The following is an 18,363-nucleotide window of genomic DNA, read 5'->3' as shown; positions in this document are numbered from 1 at the left end:
ATGGCGATATGTGCACCACTCATTCTTCCACCTTTGCTGAAGATTCTATCGCAGGATGCCGGACAGGGTTACCACCCAATCCTGGAGAGGGCTTCACCTGAGAGCATGGCTCATACATGGGTCCATCATGACAAACTGACCTGCTTGGAACAGGTGAAAGACATATTATTGAACAGTAGAAGAATAACCACATGTAATACTTTCCTGCATAAATGGAAGAGATTCTCCATCAGGTGCCAAAACAAACTAGCTCGGCCTGTTACCGCCCCCTTACCAATAATTTTAGAATACATGCTAGAACTAAATTAACTCCGGGCTATCCCTTAGTTTGCTTAGGGTAACCTCACCACTATTCACAACAAGGTGGATGGGATATCAATATTTGCCCATCTTATCACCAAACACTTTCTTAGGGTTATCGGGAATGTCTGAAATACAAGTACCTACCCTGCCATGGGACTTGAACTTGGTACTATGCTGTCTTCCCAGGGCCCCATTCAAACCATTGGCAACATGCTCTCTAAAACATCTGTTGATGAAGGTGGCATTCTTAGTCGCTATCATGTCTGCCTGATGAGTGGGAGAATTAGGGGCCCTCATGGTGCACCCACCATATACCATCTTTTTCAAGGACAAGGTCACCCTACGACCTTATCCTAAATTTTTACCCAAAATACCCTCCTCTTTCCACCTGAACCAACTAATCCATCTTCCCTTGTTCTTTCCTAAACCTCATAAGAGCAAATGGGACTCAATATTACACACTCTGGATGTCAGATGAGCACTAGCATTCTACCTTGAGAGAACCAAGACCTTCAGAAAGTCACAATAACTTTTTATTTCAACTTCGGAACAATCTAATGATTCTGCCATTTCCAAGCAGAGACTGTCTACATGGATTTTTAGGATGCATCCAACTTTGCTACCAACAGCAGAATATACAACCCCCACTGAGGATCCGAACCCATTCTACCAGGTCCTTATCAACCTCAGCAGCCTTCCTCAATAACATACTGACCATGGACATATGTAAAGTGTCCCCTGGTCATCTGCGCACACGTTTACAAACCACTATGCGATAGTTCAGAGCTCAAGATCAGACACATTCGTAGGACTTAATGTATTATCATCAATTACCCACACAACTCTGGAGCCCCTTCCGTCCACTGAGGGGCACCGCTCAAGAGTCACCTGAAGTGGTGCACCCACAGCGAAGCTCCCAAGAAGAAGAAAGGTTACTCACCCTGTGCAGTAACAGAGGTTCTTTAAATGGCGTCTAGTGGGTACTCCACTACCCTCCCTCCTCCCCCTCTACTTTGGAGTTCTATCTATGGACTCCATGGTAGAGAAGGAACTGAAGGGGGTCTGGTTGGCCAGCACTAAATAGGTGACAATAACAGTGCAAGATGGGGAGAGTGCATGTATGACCCAGACAACCATTGTTGTTGAAATTCTCTGATCCACAGCGGAGAGAGACACCATCACCTGAAGTGGAGCACCCACAGGACATCATCTCGAAGAACCTCCTTTACTGTAACAAGGTAAGTAATCTTCTCTTAATTTTATTTCAATGTGACACTTTGTGCTACTTAGATAGGTTTTTAATAAGAATACAGTTTTAGCCTGATGTGCTGCATATGCACAAGTTTACCTTAATAGTTTCATTGAAGTCTATTCATAGAAGTAAACTTATGTACCTGCTTAAGTATTTGGCCCATAACTTCCAGTATTTTGTTTTTTTGCCTATAAAAATTCTGTAATACACAAATAAGAGACCCTATCAATAGTGGCATTTTAAAAAGTTTTTTTTAAAAACTGCATTTATAATTCAGTTCATCATAAGTTTTAATCCACATTTGCAATAGCACAATTTTTCAAATCAGTTTTACAAAATCATAGCCTGTTCTAATCAATTTTTAAAAATCAGGTGATTTAAACCATTGATTTAAATTACATTGATTTAAATCACTCCATCTTGGTGCAAGCAGTCTCAACCAGCTCCCGTCTTACTGTGCTTAAACATTGACCCAGAGTTATTGTCTCTACTAGGAGAATTCACAAGTGCCACTGGTGATGGCAATAGAAGCTGTAGTGCAGTCAGGGCACAGATGTCTACCTCTCTGATAGTTATTCCTGTTCATGCTGAAGATGAACATGTTTCATTCACCCCAACTCTTTGCCTGAACGTGAGTGAGTGTGCAAGTGATGAAAATATCTGTGAATGTGCATGAAAAATGTAAAATGGTGCATGAATCGAGAGACATGTGAATGACAATATATTTGTTTAGAAGTCAGCCCATCAGGGTGCATTCAAAAGTCTCAAGAATTTGCATATAATTATGTGATATGATGAAAGAAACACTCATGTACTCATCCCCAGTTCAGAGAGCCTGCTCCCAGTCTATTGTACAGCTTCCACTGTCACAACAAGTGGAGCTGCACTTGTGCAGGAAAAAATTAATTAACAAATTCTCCTAGTGTAATCACACGTAGTCAACATCTGGGCATGAGGACATAAACCATTTTCTATGCTTAGTCAATGTTTGGCTGCTTAAAAATGATTAGGCCCTCTGCCGAAAGATATAAAACAAGGGTAGTCTGTTCTAATAGTTACAATGCACAGTTGTGAGGATGGTGGAGGCAACAAACAGAAAACAACTTATGCCAATGGTTGTACTTCCATGATTCAACAATCAGAGCAAGTGTTGCTGGTATGTCTTTAAAGCAGCAGTGCCTTTTATCTTTGCTGCCTTTTATCTCTGGCACCTAACATGTGACACTCTTGATAAGAGTAGTGGCATAGCTAGGAATATCCCTTAATAGGGGGGAAATATGTATAAATATACCTTTTTGGTCATCTGTATTTTTTAAATGTTTTCTGAATCAGGAAAGCAGCTGTGTGTTAAATTGTAGAGAATAATATGATGGCTGAAGGGGCATCATATTCAAACCCATTAGAAGCAGGTACAACTCCATTGGCTTTAGAATCATAGGTTAAGTTCCTGACAGTCAACTCAGCCCTTCATTCTTCTATGGTAAATAAATTAAGCTCAGTGAAGATCATTAGGTTGCAACCTTAAAAATTGGTATCTCTGTGGCTATTAAAGAGCCCATTGCACTTACTGTCAGAGTGGGAGTATGCTTCACTTTTCTTAATCAAAGCTTTCCCACCCGAGTTGTTCACATGGTGGGTGCTGCTGCTTGCTCCAGGGATGGCTGACCCTCACTGGTGAAGGTGTGTATGTATGTATAAATGTAAGGAGAGTTCTGTAGCACTTTAAAGACTAAAAATTTTAATTTCAGTAGGCATAAGCTTTCGTGGGTTGCACCCCACTTCCTCAAATGCAGTTGGTAGAAATAATATAGCAAATACAGGCAACATATACATATCCAAAGGCATAGACAACAATGGGGTAGGTGGATGAAAGCTGGGTACTTGAGGCCTAATGACAACCATTGAGTAGAAGGTGAGAATGGGTGATCAGAGCAACTTCTTGTAGTGAGATAGCCATTCCAAATCTCTGTTTAAACCCAGTTTGAATGTGTCAAGTTTGCAGATAATTTCTAACTCAGCAGTTTCTCTTTGAAGTCTGTTTTTGAAGTTTTTTTGTGATAGGATAGCAACACTCAGGTCAGAGATAGAGTGTCCTGGGAGATTGAAGTGTTCTCCGACTGGTTTATGGATGTTGTTATTTTTATGACTGATTTGTGTCCATTTATCCTTGTGCGTAGTGATAGTCCAGTTTGGCCAATATACATGGCAGAGGGGCACTGCTGGAACATGATGGCATATATAACATTAGTGGATGTGCAGGTGAATGAGTCCCTTATGGTGTGATAGATGTGGTTAGGACCAGTGATGCTGTCACTAGAGTCGATGTGTGGGCAGAGCTGGCAACGGGGTTTGTTGCAGGGATAGGTTCCTGGGTTGGACTTTTTGTAGGGTGTATGGTTGCTGGTGAGTATTTGCTTCAGGTTGGGGGGCTGTCTGTAAGCCAGGATGGGTCTGCCGCCCACTGCCTGAGCAAGAGATGGATCATCTGCTAGGATAGGTTGTAGATCTTTAATGATGTGTTGGAGAGATTTTAGCTGGGGACTGTAGGTGATGGCCAGTGGTGTTCTGTTGTTTTCTTTGTTGGGTCTGTTCTGTAGTAGGTGATTTCTGGGTACCCGTCTGGCTCTGTCAATTTGTTTCTTCAATTCTCCAGACGGGTATTGAAGTTTTAAGAATGTTTCATAGAGATCCTGTAGGTGTTTGTCTCTGTCTGAGGGATTGGAGCAAATCCGGTTGTATCTTAAGGCTTGGCTGTAGACAATGGATCGTGTAGTGTGTCCAGGGTGAAAGCTGGAGGCATGAAGATACATATTGCGGTCAGTTGGTTTTCGATATTGGGTGGTATTAATGTGACCATCCTTTATTTTGTATTGTAGTGTCCAGGAAGTGGATTTCTTGTGTGGACTGGTCCAGGCTGAGGTTGATAGTGGGATGGAAATTATTGAAATCCCGGTGAAATTCTTCGAGGGACTCTTTCCCGTGGGTCCAGATGATGAAAATGTCATCAATGTAGCGTAGGTAAAGAAGAGGTGTTTGGGGACAAGTTTTGAGGAAGCGTTATTCTAGGTCAGCCATAAAAATGTTGGCATACTGTGGGGCCATGCAGGTGCCCATAGCTGTGCCACTGACGTGGAGGTATAGATTGGTTCCAAATCTGAAGTAGTTGTGGGTCAGGACAAAGTCACAAAGTTCAGCTGTTAGGTGTGACATATCGTCATCAGGGAAAATGTTCTTGATGGCTTGTAGTCCATCTTTGTGTGGAATGTTGGTGTAGAGAGCTTCTACATCCATAGTGGCTAGGATGGTATTATCTGGGAGGTCACCGATGGATTGTAGTTTTCTCAGGAAGTCAGTGGTATCACGAAGAGAGCTAGGAGTGCTGGTGGCATAGGGCCTGAGGAGAGAGTCCATATAGCCTGACAGTCCTGCTGTGAGAGTGCTAATGCCTGAGATGATAGGGGGTCCAGGATTCCCAGGTTTGTGGATCTTGGGTAGTATATAGAATAACCCTGGTAATATGTAATACAGCTTGTAAAACTCCTTTGTATTAAATATTCTGTATAAATTTAAGAAAATAGTATTGCTACTATTGACAGATAAGACCACCCAGCTGGATCACTAGCCCTAAGCTAGGAAGGGAAGAGAGACAAAGCTACATGTTGCAGACAGACTATAGCAGGTTTTTAGATCTCTATGCCTAATCACTCAAGCTGTTCTTCCTGGAGGAGACGTGAATACAGAGTTATGGCACATGGCTGAAACCAAGGTCAACAGTAGTCTGGACCTGTTGGCAGAATGAAATCTGTAGTGGTGTTGTGATTTAAAGCAACAATTTGCCTGCCACTTGGAATAGCAACATAAAGAAGTGGCAGAATAGTTGAAAGGAAAGGAAAATCAAACACTGGGTAAGTGTTCTTTTTCTAATTTTCCCACCCCTCTCCTTTTTTTATCTGCACTACTGCATATTTATGCATGTGTAGAAGTGCTTGCAACCCCCTTAAAGTGAATTGGCTGAGATGGCTCATAGCTCCTCTTGGACAGGTGGGTGACAGTCTAGTAACTGAGACCCTTTTTTAAAAAATTGAAACTGTATTTTTAAAATTTTTACAGGCACAAATGTCAGGAAATTCCAACTTGTTCCGTTAGGATCTTACCCCACACCCATCACTGTGATATCTGAGCACCTTCCTGAGTGAAAGGTAAACAAGCATGGTCCCCAGTACAGCTCTAACTCAGTCCCCTGGTTGCATGTGCATCACTACATACAAATACTGTTAATTGTAATGCCTTGATATGGTCAGTGTGCGCAATGTGACTGAGTTATTATGGTTACTGTATGAGCCATCATGTTGACTCTCCAGGCTTTTTTGCACTTTCTCTTAAACAGAACACTGCACTAGTGTAGCTTTCTGCATTCAGTTTTGTGTTGTTCCTCTGTACTTGGGTGCAGAACCCCTTAATTTGAAATAAATTGCTGCTTTTATTGCGGTCTTTTTATATCACGAGCATTATAACCTGTTGCTCTTACAGCAAATAATTTGGCCCTCAACTGATATAAACTACTTGTTGCTAAAGTTTCCTAATAATATCCTCTGTAGTTCATTAACTTTATTCTCACAAGCGTAGGGTAGTGAATAGAACCAATTGTGTGACTAGAGATTGCAGGATCAGGCTTCTAATATAGGGTCGGCTATTTTTAAACACCCAGCTTCCTACCTTTCCTACCTTGAAGTCACATTTCTTCAAACCTGTCATGGGCATTTGTCTCTATCACTAAGTGCATCCATGGTAAATATGAAATTTCAGAAAGATGCCATTTAAGGAATCTAAGCGTAAATACAAAAGACTGTGTCCAGTTACCTGGTATGTAATGCAAAACCAGTAAAACACCTGAAAATCTTCACAATCAGATATCTCCGAAGTAGCCAAATAGAAAGTGATCATGCATTCCAGAGAAACAATCATATGTAAATTGAGAAGCAAAAGAAATTCTGTCCCAAAGGCAAACTAATCATAGACACTTGAAAATAGCAGGTGTGAGTGTATAAAATATGCTCATACAAAAAACTCTTCCATGTATTTATTGGTCTATTTGATATTTTAAAATCCACTAACCCTTTTAATATCTCTGTACATGCATGCATAATTGTACAAAAAAGAGTAATATGAATAAAAGGCTGGTGAATACAGTACATTAGTCATGATTGTCTTTTACCCCATTTTTCCAAATTCTCTGCCTGTTTGGGTTGCATGCTCCATCATTGCAGAATCAACCTGCCACAGTTAGAACATGATCTAGGGGAGTTCATTTATTTATCTGTGTATTTTAGATTGGCCAACAAACTGCGGGGTTCCGTATTTTCAGCCAAACACAGTGGGGAGGATTATATCAGGCGATGAAGTAAGACCACATTCTTGGCCTTGGCAAGTCTCATTACAGGTAACAATGACTGTTAGTTAGAGGAACAAATCTTGCTGTCTTTCATCCGTACAACATTTTTATTGACATCAATAATACAGTTATTAAGAGTGTGTGTGGGCAACCAAGCAAGTTAATGTGACTTGTGTCTCTGCATTGGGTCAAATGCTTCTCCTACTGAAGTCAATGGTAAAAGTATGTACAGATAAAGAATGCTTTTCACAAAGCTTTAAATAAAGGGATTGCAGTCTAAGAACTATTTATATAATTTTATATATAATAGAAAGAGTTTCTTACGGTTGTAAACTATTTGTGAGCTACAGTATGTAGCCATCTAACCTGAATTAAAGTATACTTTCCAAAAAGTTGGTGGAAGCACATTTAATTTAGGCTTTACCTACTTAACCCTCCTCAAACCAACTAGCAAAATTTCCTTTTCTTTCTTTAACTGCTCTGTATATTAATAGGATGACTCGTGACTTTCAAAATAAATTTTAAAACCAAGACTTATACAGCAGTTTCATGGGAAAATAACTCCTTAAAGAATAATGAAGACTTGGCTACAGAGCAGGCAAAAAGAATGCAATAGAAAGAAGAGGGACAGTCCCAATATTTGGGGCTTTTTCTTATATATGTGCCTATTACCCTCCATTCTCTATCCCGATTTTTCACACTTGCTATCTGGTCACTCTAGTGTCTCTGTATGACATGGATGAAAATACAGAACTTTGAGACAGCAATACATTTTCACCATTAGTAATGTCATCTGTTTTTTGTATCCAAACAAAGTAGATTGGTATGTGACTGAATTATTCTACCAAGTTAAAAAACGGAGCCCAGGTTCTCATTCATCCAGTAAGAGTCTTTTATAAACTGGTTTCTCCAGAGCCTCTTGCTCAGATAGTCCTCTACTCTTAGAGTTGTTGATGCTTTCCACCACTGATACATTTTCTTGGCCCTCCAAGAAGATTATATTTCTGCAGGAGAAAGATGGGTCAGGGAAGAGAATGGGATGTATATATAAGGAATCAATAACTGAAGTGTGGCTGAGATCTGAGAATTTGGAAGTGAAAATAGATAACATGCAAGGGAAATTGAAGTTAAAAAAACAATTTATAATATCCTGCGGTTTAGATAAAATGGGAGATGATGGGCTGTGTTAGGATTCACAAACAAAACACAAAGGATTCTTCCGTGCAAGATTCTTTCATCCCTCCCTTTCATATATTAATGTTGTTACCTTCCAGTTGGGACAGTGGAGCTAAATTTCAGAGTTTTAGTCAGGGCTGCCTAAGTGGCATAGACTGCTAGTTGGGCATGCTGAGGACTGCTGCTGACATGCAATTCAGCATACACAGCCATGGAAAGGATCAAATGAATTCCTGTTCTGTGCTCACCCACAACCAGGGTGTAGGGTGTGATACCCTGAAAGCAATCTAATGAATGCCTCAAAGTGAAGGTGGCATATTATTGTTTGTTTAGACTCCTCTATCTGGGTTAGGGAATGTAATAGGGCCATGCAAGGTGGCCAGGTATATTTCAGAAAGGACACACTTTCCACGTAGGATATCTTGTACTGCTATGAACAATCTACAGACGTGAGCATAAAGAACACCAAATCTAATTTTTAACCCCCTTTTCTTGCATTTTGTGTGACAGTTCTAGGTGTAGCCAGCAGGATCCATGATCAAAAATCAGGACAGTTCTGCCCTGTGACTCATTCCCACAGAGATTATTCCAAACCATAATAATGCAGGTGAAAGATTTTCTTCTCACAGCTGAAGAAAGCACCACATATGTGCAAGGATGGGGTGGTTAGAGGAAAATCTTGGTGGGGAAAAAATGTTGCTTTTCATAAAGTCAAAGGGTCATGAAACTTCAAATAAAAGGGAAATCATAAAAATTCACACTCACTTTTATAGCTTAAACTCTGGATATGTTTCATAGTGGATTGTGCTGCTGATAATTTAGTATCATTTGCTATGAGAATCCATACAAGAGAAGCTTAACAACAGCATTGCATGATTAGAAAGGTCAGTTGCTGGAAGTGGGTTGTCTCACACCAAAAGGATTAAATTTCCCAGTACTGTATATATTGAGTACATTTGAAATTAGCTAATGAGCAACTATTTTTCTTAGATCTGTGTGAGTCAATCAGCTAAAAAAAGAGGTAAATGATTTCCAACTATTATTATTAATTTGTATTATGGTAGTGTCTAGGGCAGTGGTTCTAACGCAGGGGTATGTGTATCACTGGAGGTACGCAGATTTCTTCCGGGGGGTACATCAATTCGTCTAGATATTTGCCTAGCTATAATAGGCTACATAAAAAGCACTAGCGAAGTTAGCACAAACCAACATTTCTTACATCATTTCTTACTTTATATATTATACACTGAAATGTACAATATTTATATTCCAATTGATTTATTTTACAATTATATGGTAAAAATGAGAAAGTAAGCAATTTTTCAGTAGTAGTGTGCCGGGACACTTTTGTATTTTTAAGTCTGATTTTGTAAGCAAGTAGTTTTTAAATGAGGTGAAACTTGGGGTACGCAAAAACAAATCAGACTCCTGAAAGGGGCACAGTAGTCTGGAAAGGTTGAGAGCCACTAGTTTAGGGAACACTAACCTAGAATTGACCTATTATGATTGGCACAATAACTAAGATGACCTTCCCTGTCCCATAGAACTATATGGGAGACAGGATGTAACAGGTGGACAAATCAGACATACAAGAGAGGGGTGGGAGGAAGATATTATAAAACAGAGTTTAGTAGAAAAGCAGAGGTCACAGCTTGCCTTTTGCTTAATCAATGCCAGATAAGAATGATATCAGCACAGCAGAGGTGGATGCTAAGGAGGTATTTAAAAGAGGATATGATTGTGGCTTGATGAATTTTGACAGAATTTTTTTTGTACAAGTATGGGGCAATATGGGAGAAAGCACCTTGCTTGTGGGCAAAGCAGAGTGAAGGCAGACTCAACAACTTGCAAAATGAATGGATCTGATCGAGTGGGGATAAACAGTGAAGTTCCTTAAAGGCAAAGACAAGAAACTTACGTTTGCCCTAATGTTGGAAGAGGAACCAATGGAGGATACGAAGAGGGAGATGATGTGACCAGAACAACAAACAAGAAAAATGATCCTTGCAGTAATGCTTTGAATGGACTTGAGAGGGCAATATGACTGGCCTCAATGCTAGAGACCAAATTACAGTAGTAAAACATAATAATGAGGGCTTGAACGAGAGCCTTGACGGTCTGGACCGACAAATATCGCCATAATTATTGCTTATTAGTTAACAGTGGTTTTTCACTACCCCATTTTCCATTCCACAATGACAGCTCACCGGTCTTTCTTAACAATTCTACCTTAGCATCATTTTACACACACAAAAAAGAATGCTGAGGTACATGGGTTCCTTCCACAACTGCTAGTAACACATATTGCTCAATGGAGGGCACTGTTACACAATCATTAGTTCATCCATTCCTTTAATGTGCCCAAGAATGAAATCTCTTCTGACATAAAGTTCTATTAGTTTCTAACTTTATTTTTCTTTCTAGATTCGGACTAGAACAAATAGCAAATTCATTCATGTGTGTGGAGGGACTCTCATTCACAAAAGCTGGGTTCTCACTGCTTCCCACTGCTTTCAGAAGTAAGTTTTGCATTTGCAGTTTTTGCTTGAGTTCTTGGAGGTTATGGAATATATTTTGTAAACTTATTACCACTAAAAGGAGAAGTAAGTGCAGAATTAGATATGTTCTGTACTTCAGCCATTGTGACTCAGAGAGACCATGAAAAGAGATACTCAGAAAGACTGATAGAAATTGATCAAGGAAAATTGTGCATGCCTCTAGGGGGTTCTTAAACTGGGGAACATAACCTAGAAATTATGGTGTTAATAGCAAAAGAAAAATCCATCAAAATGCAAAAGATGACAACCATGGGGTATTACTTAGGAAAATATATTGAAAGAGAGCATATGAATGAGGTAAAAGAACTGCTAGTTTTGTTACTTGGATTGAGAAATATGGTACCATCACAGGAAGGAATAAAACCAAGCAAATATGGGTTTACTCAGTTGTTAAAATGTCTTGCTTGTCCTCACTGGTTTTTGAACAAACAAAAAACCACTATTATTCTTTCATGATGATATAGCAAGCAATTATTTTCTGTACCTAGTAAACTTTCTTTGTATTCAGTATTCCTTTTCCTGTACCAGGCATGATGATCATCTGTGCATGTGTCATATATTTTGTAACTCTCCTTTTAAAATACTTGTAATGTAGTTTGTTTGTACAGTAAGGAGAAATGCAAGTGAAGTACAGTGTAAAAGATTATATTACAAACAGATAACAATAGAAACTATTGCAACTGATCTTGGTCAACAAGAAGTATTTCCAGCTAGTCAATAAATTACAGTCTAACTAGGAAGACTTTAAACTTTCTGAAAATATCTGGACAACCTCCATGCCAGTGTGTATTGTGGTGTAAGATTGAAATTCACCCCACTGCAAAGACCCTGCCTAATGCCCGTCATGCCACATAAGCTGCACAGTGGCAAAGCGTGACAGATTCAGTAGCTAGAAACCCCATGTACAGCTGCAAGTCCTATGTCCTGCCCACAGTTAGAGCAGTGAGGGGATGAATTCCATTCCCCTAATCCTCACTTAGGCCTCAACTCAGCGAGGTACTGAAGTATGTGCCTATCTTTAAGCACATGAGTAGACCCAATAAATACTTTGCTGAATCAGAGCTGAAGTTCCTCGTATAAAGCACATTTACTCAGGAGAAATGCATTTTACCCTAAAGGAATGCATAAAATTCATTCCTTTTCCCCAGTCAGCTAGACATGGTGCTGAATCTTTAATGCAGAACCTCATTATACATTCATGTGCAATGTCCAAAAGTGAAAGACAAGTGCATAAATCTAAACCTGCTTTTTAATGTTATATTTTATAGATACCCCCTAAGCATCTATAATATGTATCTATTCCCACAGTATATGGAGGCCTGCTGTAAATAATAATGATGCATTGTTTCCTCCTGCAGTGAAGAATCAAGCTGTATTTTTGCTGTTGTTAAATATTAGGCAAGCTGCTCTTTGAGTTTATGGTGTCAGCAGAACCCCTAACTAATTTCTAATCTTAACTAATTTCTAATCTACTTTTGTGGCAGGATCTCACTGTTCATCAAAAATACACCTTCACCTATTTCAGCAAACTACCATTTTGCACTTCTAAACAATGTCATTTAAAGTCACAACGTTTGATATAACTGTCATGCAAGTTTGGGGTAAACATCCTTCTGCAAACTATGTGAATGTAGGGAGTAGCACCTATTGCAAATAATCAGATGGAAAGTACCCATTAAAAATAGGGCAGTAGGTTCAATATAATGAGACCCTATGTTGTTTTAATTTTGTAGGGGAAAGGCAGAAGATACAGCCAACTGGCGAATTCTCCTGGGCAAGCATAACCTTAACCATACTGAATCCACAGAGCGAGTCTACCATGTGAAGCGAGTTTATCGGCATGAGTGTTTCCGGTACCCTCACCTAAATGAGCTGGATTATGACATTGCCTTGGTGAAGTCTGTAGAAGACATTATGACCAACCATTTTATTCACTATGCCTGCCTGCCTAAGAGAGACAGCATTCTTCGTCCAGGACAATTCTGTTGGGTGACTGGATGGGGGAACACAAGAGGTACTTCTGAGTGCTTCTCGTAGCATGCGTTTAGAGGTTAGACTTCACCTGTCTGTGGCAGGTGCATGTCTCTTAGAGACCCACTTTAGCCAGTTAGTCTTTGAAATTTCAATGATACAGAGGATGATTCTTTTTATAGCACATAGCAATATAGGCAGGATGCCTTCCTAAGTGCTGAGGTACAAGAAAGCCAAATAGCTTCCATTGCTTCTGAAGTGCAAGTACCTAGTATAACAGCACTTCTTGAAGTAGATAACTGACTTGTTTTCTTAAATGATGTTACTGTTATACTGTTATACTTGTATAACCATAGCACCTAGGAGTCCTTCTCATTGACAAGGACCCCGTTGTGCTCGGTGCTGTATAAACACAGAACAGTCCCTGCATTTTGATAACAATTAATGAAACTAACAAATGCCCGAATACTTGCACAGCTAAATCTTTCAACAACCACTGAGATATTTCTTCTGAGGTTCTTCCCTGTGCTCATGTTAATGTATGTATATATTTATTTTATATTTGGGTAGCACATTTGAGGTTCCGATCAGGATCACAGCCCCATTGTTTAAAGCACTCTACAAACATCTGTGGTACACTCCCTACCCCAAAGATCTTATATTCTAACTAATGCCCATGAAAAGTGCCAGACTGTTTAGTCCTGAAGACTGAAGTCTCCTTATCTGCAGAAGAGAGAAAACATAGACAGCAGCAGTACAAACCTACCTCTACTGCCTGCCAACATACCATGACCCTGCCCAGGGATGAATGAATAGGTGGATCCTTTTTCCGAGCTGCAAACTGTGATGATAGATTGTGGGGAAATGCAGTTTCATAATTGACTGTATTTGTGGAATAGACACACACACACACACTATTATTTAAAAAAAACAAAAAATCAGAATTAACAAATCCGAAACAAAAAATGAATGGCGGAATCTGCAAATCTGAAACAAAGACTAAAATCTTGAACATTTGTACATGAATACTGCATTCCATGTCACCTGGAACGTTCATAGTTAGAACGGAAATGTTCTTCATGTTCCCTTTTCTCGTCTGTTTTATCTATTTAAGGTGGGAAAGAAAACCTGGCTTTGTCTGAGGTTTTGAACCAGGCCAAGTTGCCAATCATAGATTTTGGTACATGTCGCCTAAAGAAGTACTGGGGAGACAGAGTTCGACAGTCAATGCTTTGTGCTGGATTCAGGGACACTGGGGAACCTTCTGCTGCCTGTCAGGTACAAAAATTAGCTGTTAATTCAGACTATGAATGAAAACATCAGACTGTTCAGCACAAGGGTAGCTAACATGTAGTTTGTGGATTTCTAAAAAATGCTTTCTAAAAAATGCTGCCCCTATCTTTAAAGCTAAGTGTGTGTGTGGCCCATGAAGATTATATATTTCAATATGCAGTGGTCCACACTGCATGCTGGGATATGTAGTGTACAAGTGGCATACTCCCATGTTTAGGATAAAGGCTGCTGCAAACTTCTCTGTTAAAAGCAAATAAGATAATTAAATGTGGTACTTGGTAGGACAAAGTTTGGACATCCTTGATGCAATTGGAGAGAAATAGTTTTAAAGCAGTGGCATAGATTAGGATTGTCAGAGGCCTCAAATTACAGGAAAGAGTTTTTGACATTAGTTTTCGGCATTACTTCTGTATCCTGATTTCAATAATAGAAAGAAATTTGGGGGGAGGGTAAGAAGTATGGGTGAGAATCAGGAAGAAATTATTTTAAAGCCATTGCAGTTCAACTATATATGGAAAAATGTTCAGAGCTGTATATGTCCTTAGAGAAAAGGTTGCTAAAAATGTCCATAACTATTGTAAAGGAATCTCTTGTCAAAAGCTTGGGTATTGTCACTTACTTATTCACTTATTCTAATTAAAGGTATTTCACTTTTCAATCTCTTTGTATTATAATGAGGGAAAGATGTGTACCAATACCAAGGCAATTTCTAGGTGCATATTATTTGTATGATGATATTTTTGGTCAGGCATTATTTAGGGGAATTAATCAATTATTTTATATTTGGTTGTGGGAAGAAGATGAGGGGAGTGTTAATTTTTTATGCTTGTGAAAAGTGACTAATTGGTAGTTCTGGATACTGAAGTTCTCTGTACTTTCTATAGATCAGCTACAGTACAAGCAGCTGTAGTGCAAACTTCCCTACACAGTCCTGTCAACATGCCCTTTTATCCACTCTGGATGCATCCCCTCAAGAATTATGAAAGTAATTGGTTCATTAGCCTACTCAGTCGTTGACCTCTCTGTTATGACTGCCCAACCACAGTGCACATTAGTGCTGGTTGAAGTGGTTTTTGTGAGCTGTACATTTGTTTAGTAGAAATTGGATCAAGATGACTTATTCAGTTCATGAGCCACTGAACACACATCAGATGGTAGTAATGACCAACCTAGCCTTGATTCAGACCTCTGATTTAAAAGATGAAACACTCTGTATACTATTATTATGTCTTTGAATCATCAACATTCTTAATCCAATACATGATTAGGGAGCTTTAAAGAACAATGAGCTGACTTAGTTTGTATCTAATATCCTTATGTGTTTGGCAGAAAATGATGTGCATGCGGCCCATGTGTTTTTGAATCCTAAAGAGGATTCCCACTTGACAGCTCAATCTCATCAAGATTATCCTGCTAAAACATGGTGTTTTCCTCACTTGTAAGTGGCAAGCCTTGCCTCAAGATATCTCAGAGCTAAGAACTCCAGTGCAGCTCTACAGCTGCTTCTATACCCTAATGACACTGGTTAAAAGAAGATCTGGTAGTGTTTTGTGCATTATGTCTCATGCAAAAAGTCTGATTTGTTCTGTAGATAGAGCTGTTAAAGAGCACCAAGTCATTGGCATAGATAGCAATCTCTTGCAATTCTAAGTCCCATCTAATGGTTGTTTCTTTCAGGGAGATTCAGGTGGACCACTAGTTTGCCAGATAAGAAGAGAAAAGTGGGAAGTGCATGGCATAGTTAGCTTTGGACCTGTTGGATGCAAAGTGGAGAACAAACCCAGCGTCTTTACCAGGACTTCTGCTTACGTTTCCTGGATTGAAGCAACCAGAATCCGGGACTTTTTTTTGTAAAGACATGAAATGCAGCTTAAGTGGAAAAAAATAAAAATCTTTAAATAAATATTTTTTTGTTTATCTCCAACTTTTGAGTTAATTGGGCCCTGTGCAGAGGGCAAGCTAAATGAATCTGCTGTAGCCTCCACTTGTTTCCCCTTTCCTGAGTACCAGATCACAAGGTTAAATTTTCAGGGATGGGTACGGTTCAGTTAGAGCTAGCTTTCACAGACCCTTTCCTTACTCTTGTTGTTTCTTTCCTTTCTCAGTCCCCCATGTGCTTTCTGCCATTTTTTCTTCTTAGATCCCAAACTCTCCCTTCTGCTTCCACAGTGCAGGGAGAACTCTTCTCCATTCATCTGCTTTCGTCTGGAAGTGAACTACTAATCAAAAGTAATAGGATGTACATCAGACAATACTGAAGGTGGCACTAGGCATGAAGGAACAACCAATTATGGGACATCCTTAAAAAAGAAATTCAGGATACTTAAAAGTTCAGCATCCGTTGCCAGGTGATTTATTTAGTGATTAAGTAAAGGAACCCTGTGTCTATTATAGGGATTTGATGAGCTACCATATTGCAATTTTTTTATTAAGAAACTTAAAGCTTTTCTCCTTCTGTAATAGATGGGGCATAGGCTTGAAGTTGCTTTGGAGAGAGAGAGCTCCTTCTAAAATAATTAAAGGGTGGGAAGAGGCAGTGGGGGATTTTGGAGGTTTGGAAGAAAGCAAAAAGACAATGGAGTAATTTCTACAAAGTGCTTGATCTCTTTGACTTCTTCTCTTTTAAAACATTAACTTTTATAGATGTAAATTAACACCTCACTGCAATGAAAAGGGAGTGGTGAGGTATTGTTCACACCTTTGTTTCTGCTGTTGTTTTTGGAGAGATGGGTTTCCTTTGGGAGGTGGAACTGCTCTGTCACCCCTACCTCTGCATCTATTCTTTAAATCATTAGTAGTTCTCTCGAACTGTGGGACACAGAAAGTTGGTGAGCCAAAGGGCCTTCTCTAGGCATCCAGGCTTATCCCCTTGGTTCCTTGCCTGAAGGCCTGAAAAATTAGTTTGAAACAAGTATGAGGAAACTTCCTCCACTAGTGGACAGAGAAGACTGGGGAGTTTCCCTCAGGAATTGGAGCTACCTATGTGCTAGTGAAAATTTTCTGAATAAGGGACTTTTCTATCTAGCCCTTGTCTACACTAGAAAGTTTTGTCGACAAAAGTTTTGCCGGTATACGGCCACCGCTGTAATTAAATCGCTGTTGTGTGTTTTCACTGTCTCCTTCTATCAGAGGAGGGCATTCACACTATCAACTCTTTTGTTGACATGGAGCAATGCACTGTGGGTAGCTATCCCACTGTGCAACTGCACGCAAGGTGCTGTGGGAAGGGTTTGCAATGTCTCACGGGACAGACACAGTACCACATGATGAAAGTTTCTGAATCCCATTCCTTGGTCATCCTACTAGTTTGACAGCTGCTTTTAAACTGCCGTCAGCCAAATTGACTCTGCTGAACACAAACACAAGCCCTCAGAAGCAGGGGGAAGGGGTAAAAAAGAAAGTGTGTGACAGGGAGGGAGGGAGTGTGTGTATGTATGAGAGAGAGACACACATACATACAGAGACATTTGCTGCTGCTGTGGAGTGAGCTCTCTCCACTGTGACTTAACTTGAAAACTTCCTGGCTTTTGAAAGGGGAGGGGCAGATGGCTGCAGCGTTCAAACTGCTTACCAGAGCAGCACTCAGGATGGCATTCTGGGATAATTGGGAGGCTATTTTCAGCGATATAACCTCAGGACAGTATCTACACTCATGCTTTTTCGCTAAAAGTTTGCCGAAAAAGGCACTACGCCCCTCATCTAGGTGGTTTTGTCGACAAAAAGTCATTGCAGTGTGTACACCAGGACCGTTTTGTTGACAAAATGTGACTTTTGTTGAAAAAACTCTAGTGTAGACCAGGCCTAAGTATGTGCTGCAGTTGTCGCAGGGGTGTTAGGGGATTGTGAAGGGGACTGAAAAGCAGGGTGGGCAGGGCCATGTGGGCGGGGGATAGAAAAATGAGGTAAAGCAGTCTGGATGATGGAGGGCAGGAGGGGTGGCAGCAAAGCTGGGTGCTTGTGGGTGAGTGGGTGGTTGGAGGGTGAATGGGAGGCTTGGCTTGGTGCTGATGGGTAGCTGGGGAGGCTGGCACTGACAGAAGTGGACAGAATTCTCTGCTTCAAGCTAGGGCTTCCTGTGAGGCAGCCTTAGGGCTCTGCCTTTGACCAAACTTGCTGTGGTTTGGGAGCTGGCTGAGCCACCTGCCCCCCACACTCATTGCAGCATACCCCATCCCTTATCAGGTCTGTCTCCCTCAGACAGGGAGGCTGAGTCAGACACTACCCACAAAAGCAATCTCCAACGGCTGGAGAGCTCTCGCCCACAACTCAGCCGGACGAGATCCTGTCTGAGATGCAGGCAGGATGGGGCAGTTAAAGGAGATCTGTGCCGCCCGACAGCCCCTCCTTTAGCAAAAGCAATGTTCGTGAGGAAGAGGCCGTGGGCTTAGCGCTCCGGGTTGACAGGCGCTGCCTTCCCC

The 18,363-nt window shown here is 40.4% G+C and overlaps 1 protein-coding gene across 1 annotated transcript; it reads left to right on the top strand.

The window, feature by feature from the left end:
• LOC137156261 (elastase-1-like) lies at window positions 1-15,848 on the top strand. Its single transcript, XM_067552982.1, has 6 exons — window positions 1-153; window positions 1,467-1,541; window positions 10,548-10,642; window positions 12,415-12,695; window positions 13,767-13,930; window positions 15,623-15,848. Exons 1-6 carry the CDS (start codon window positions 1-3, stop codon window positions 15,797-15,799), a joined length of 945 nt encoding a protein of 314 aa, XP_067409083.1. The 3' UTR covers window positions 15,800-15,848.
• The last annotated feature ends 2,515 nt before the right edge of the window (window positions 15,849-18,363 follow it).

This window comes from Emydura macquarii, unplaced genomic scaffold (genome assembly GCF_026122565.2).
Source record: "Emydura macquarii macquarii isolate MOO-44397 ecotype Brisbane River unplaced genomic scaffold, CSIRO-AGI_Emac_v2 contig_1390, whole genome shotgun sequence".
NCBI lineage: Eukaryota > Metazoa > Chordata > Testudines > Chelidae > Emydura > Emydura macquarii.
Note: the sequence above shows the minus strand (reverse complement) of the source record. Positions and strands in the feature narration are given on the sequence as shown.

Bases quoted from the DNA above. Each gene is read 5' to 3' on its own strand.
- LOC137156261 (XM_067552982.1), top strand. From the start codon at position 1: ATGGCGATATGTGCACCACTCATTCTTCCACCTTTGCTGAAGATTCTA. The intron at 10,643-12,414 runs GTAAGTTTTGCA...TTAATTTTGTAG, and splicing joins GCTTCCCACTGCTTTCAGAA to GGGAAAGGCAGAAGATACAG. The intron at 12,696-13,766 runs GTACTTCTGAGT...TATCTATTTAAG, and splicing joins TGGATGGGGGAACACAAGAG to GTGGGAAAGAAAACCTGGCT.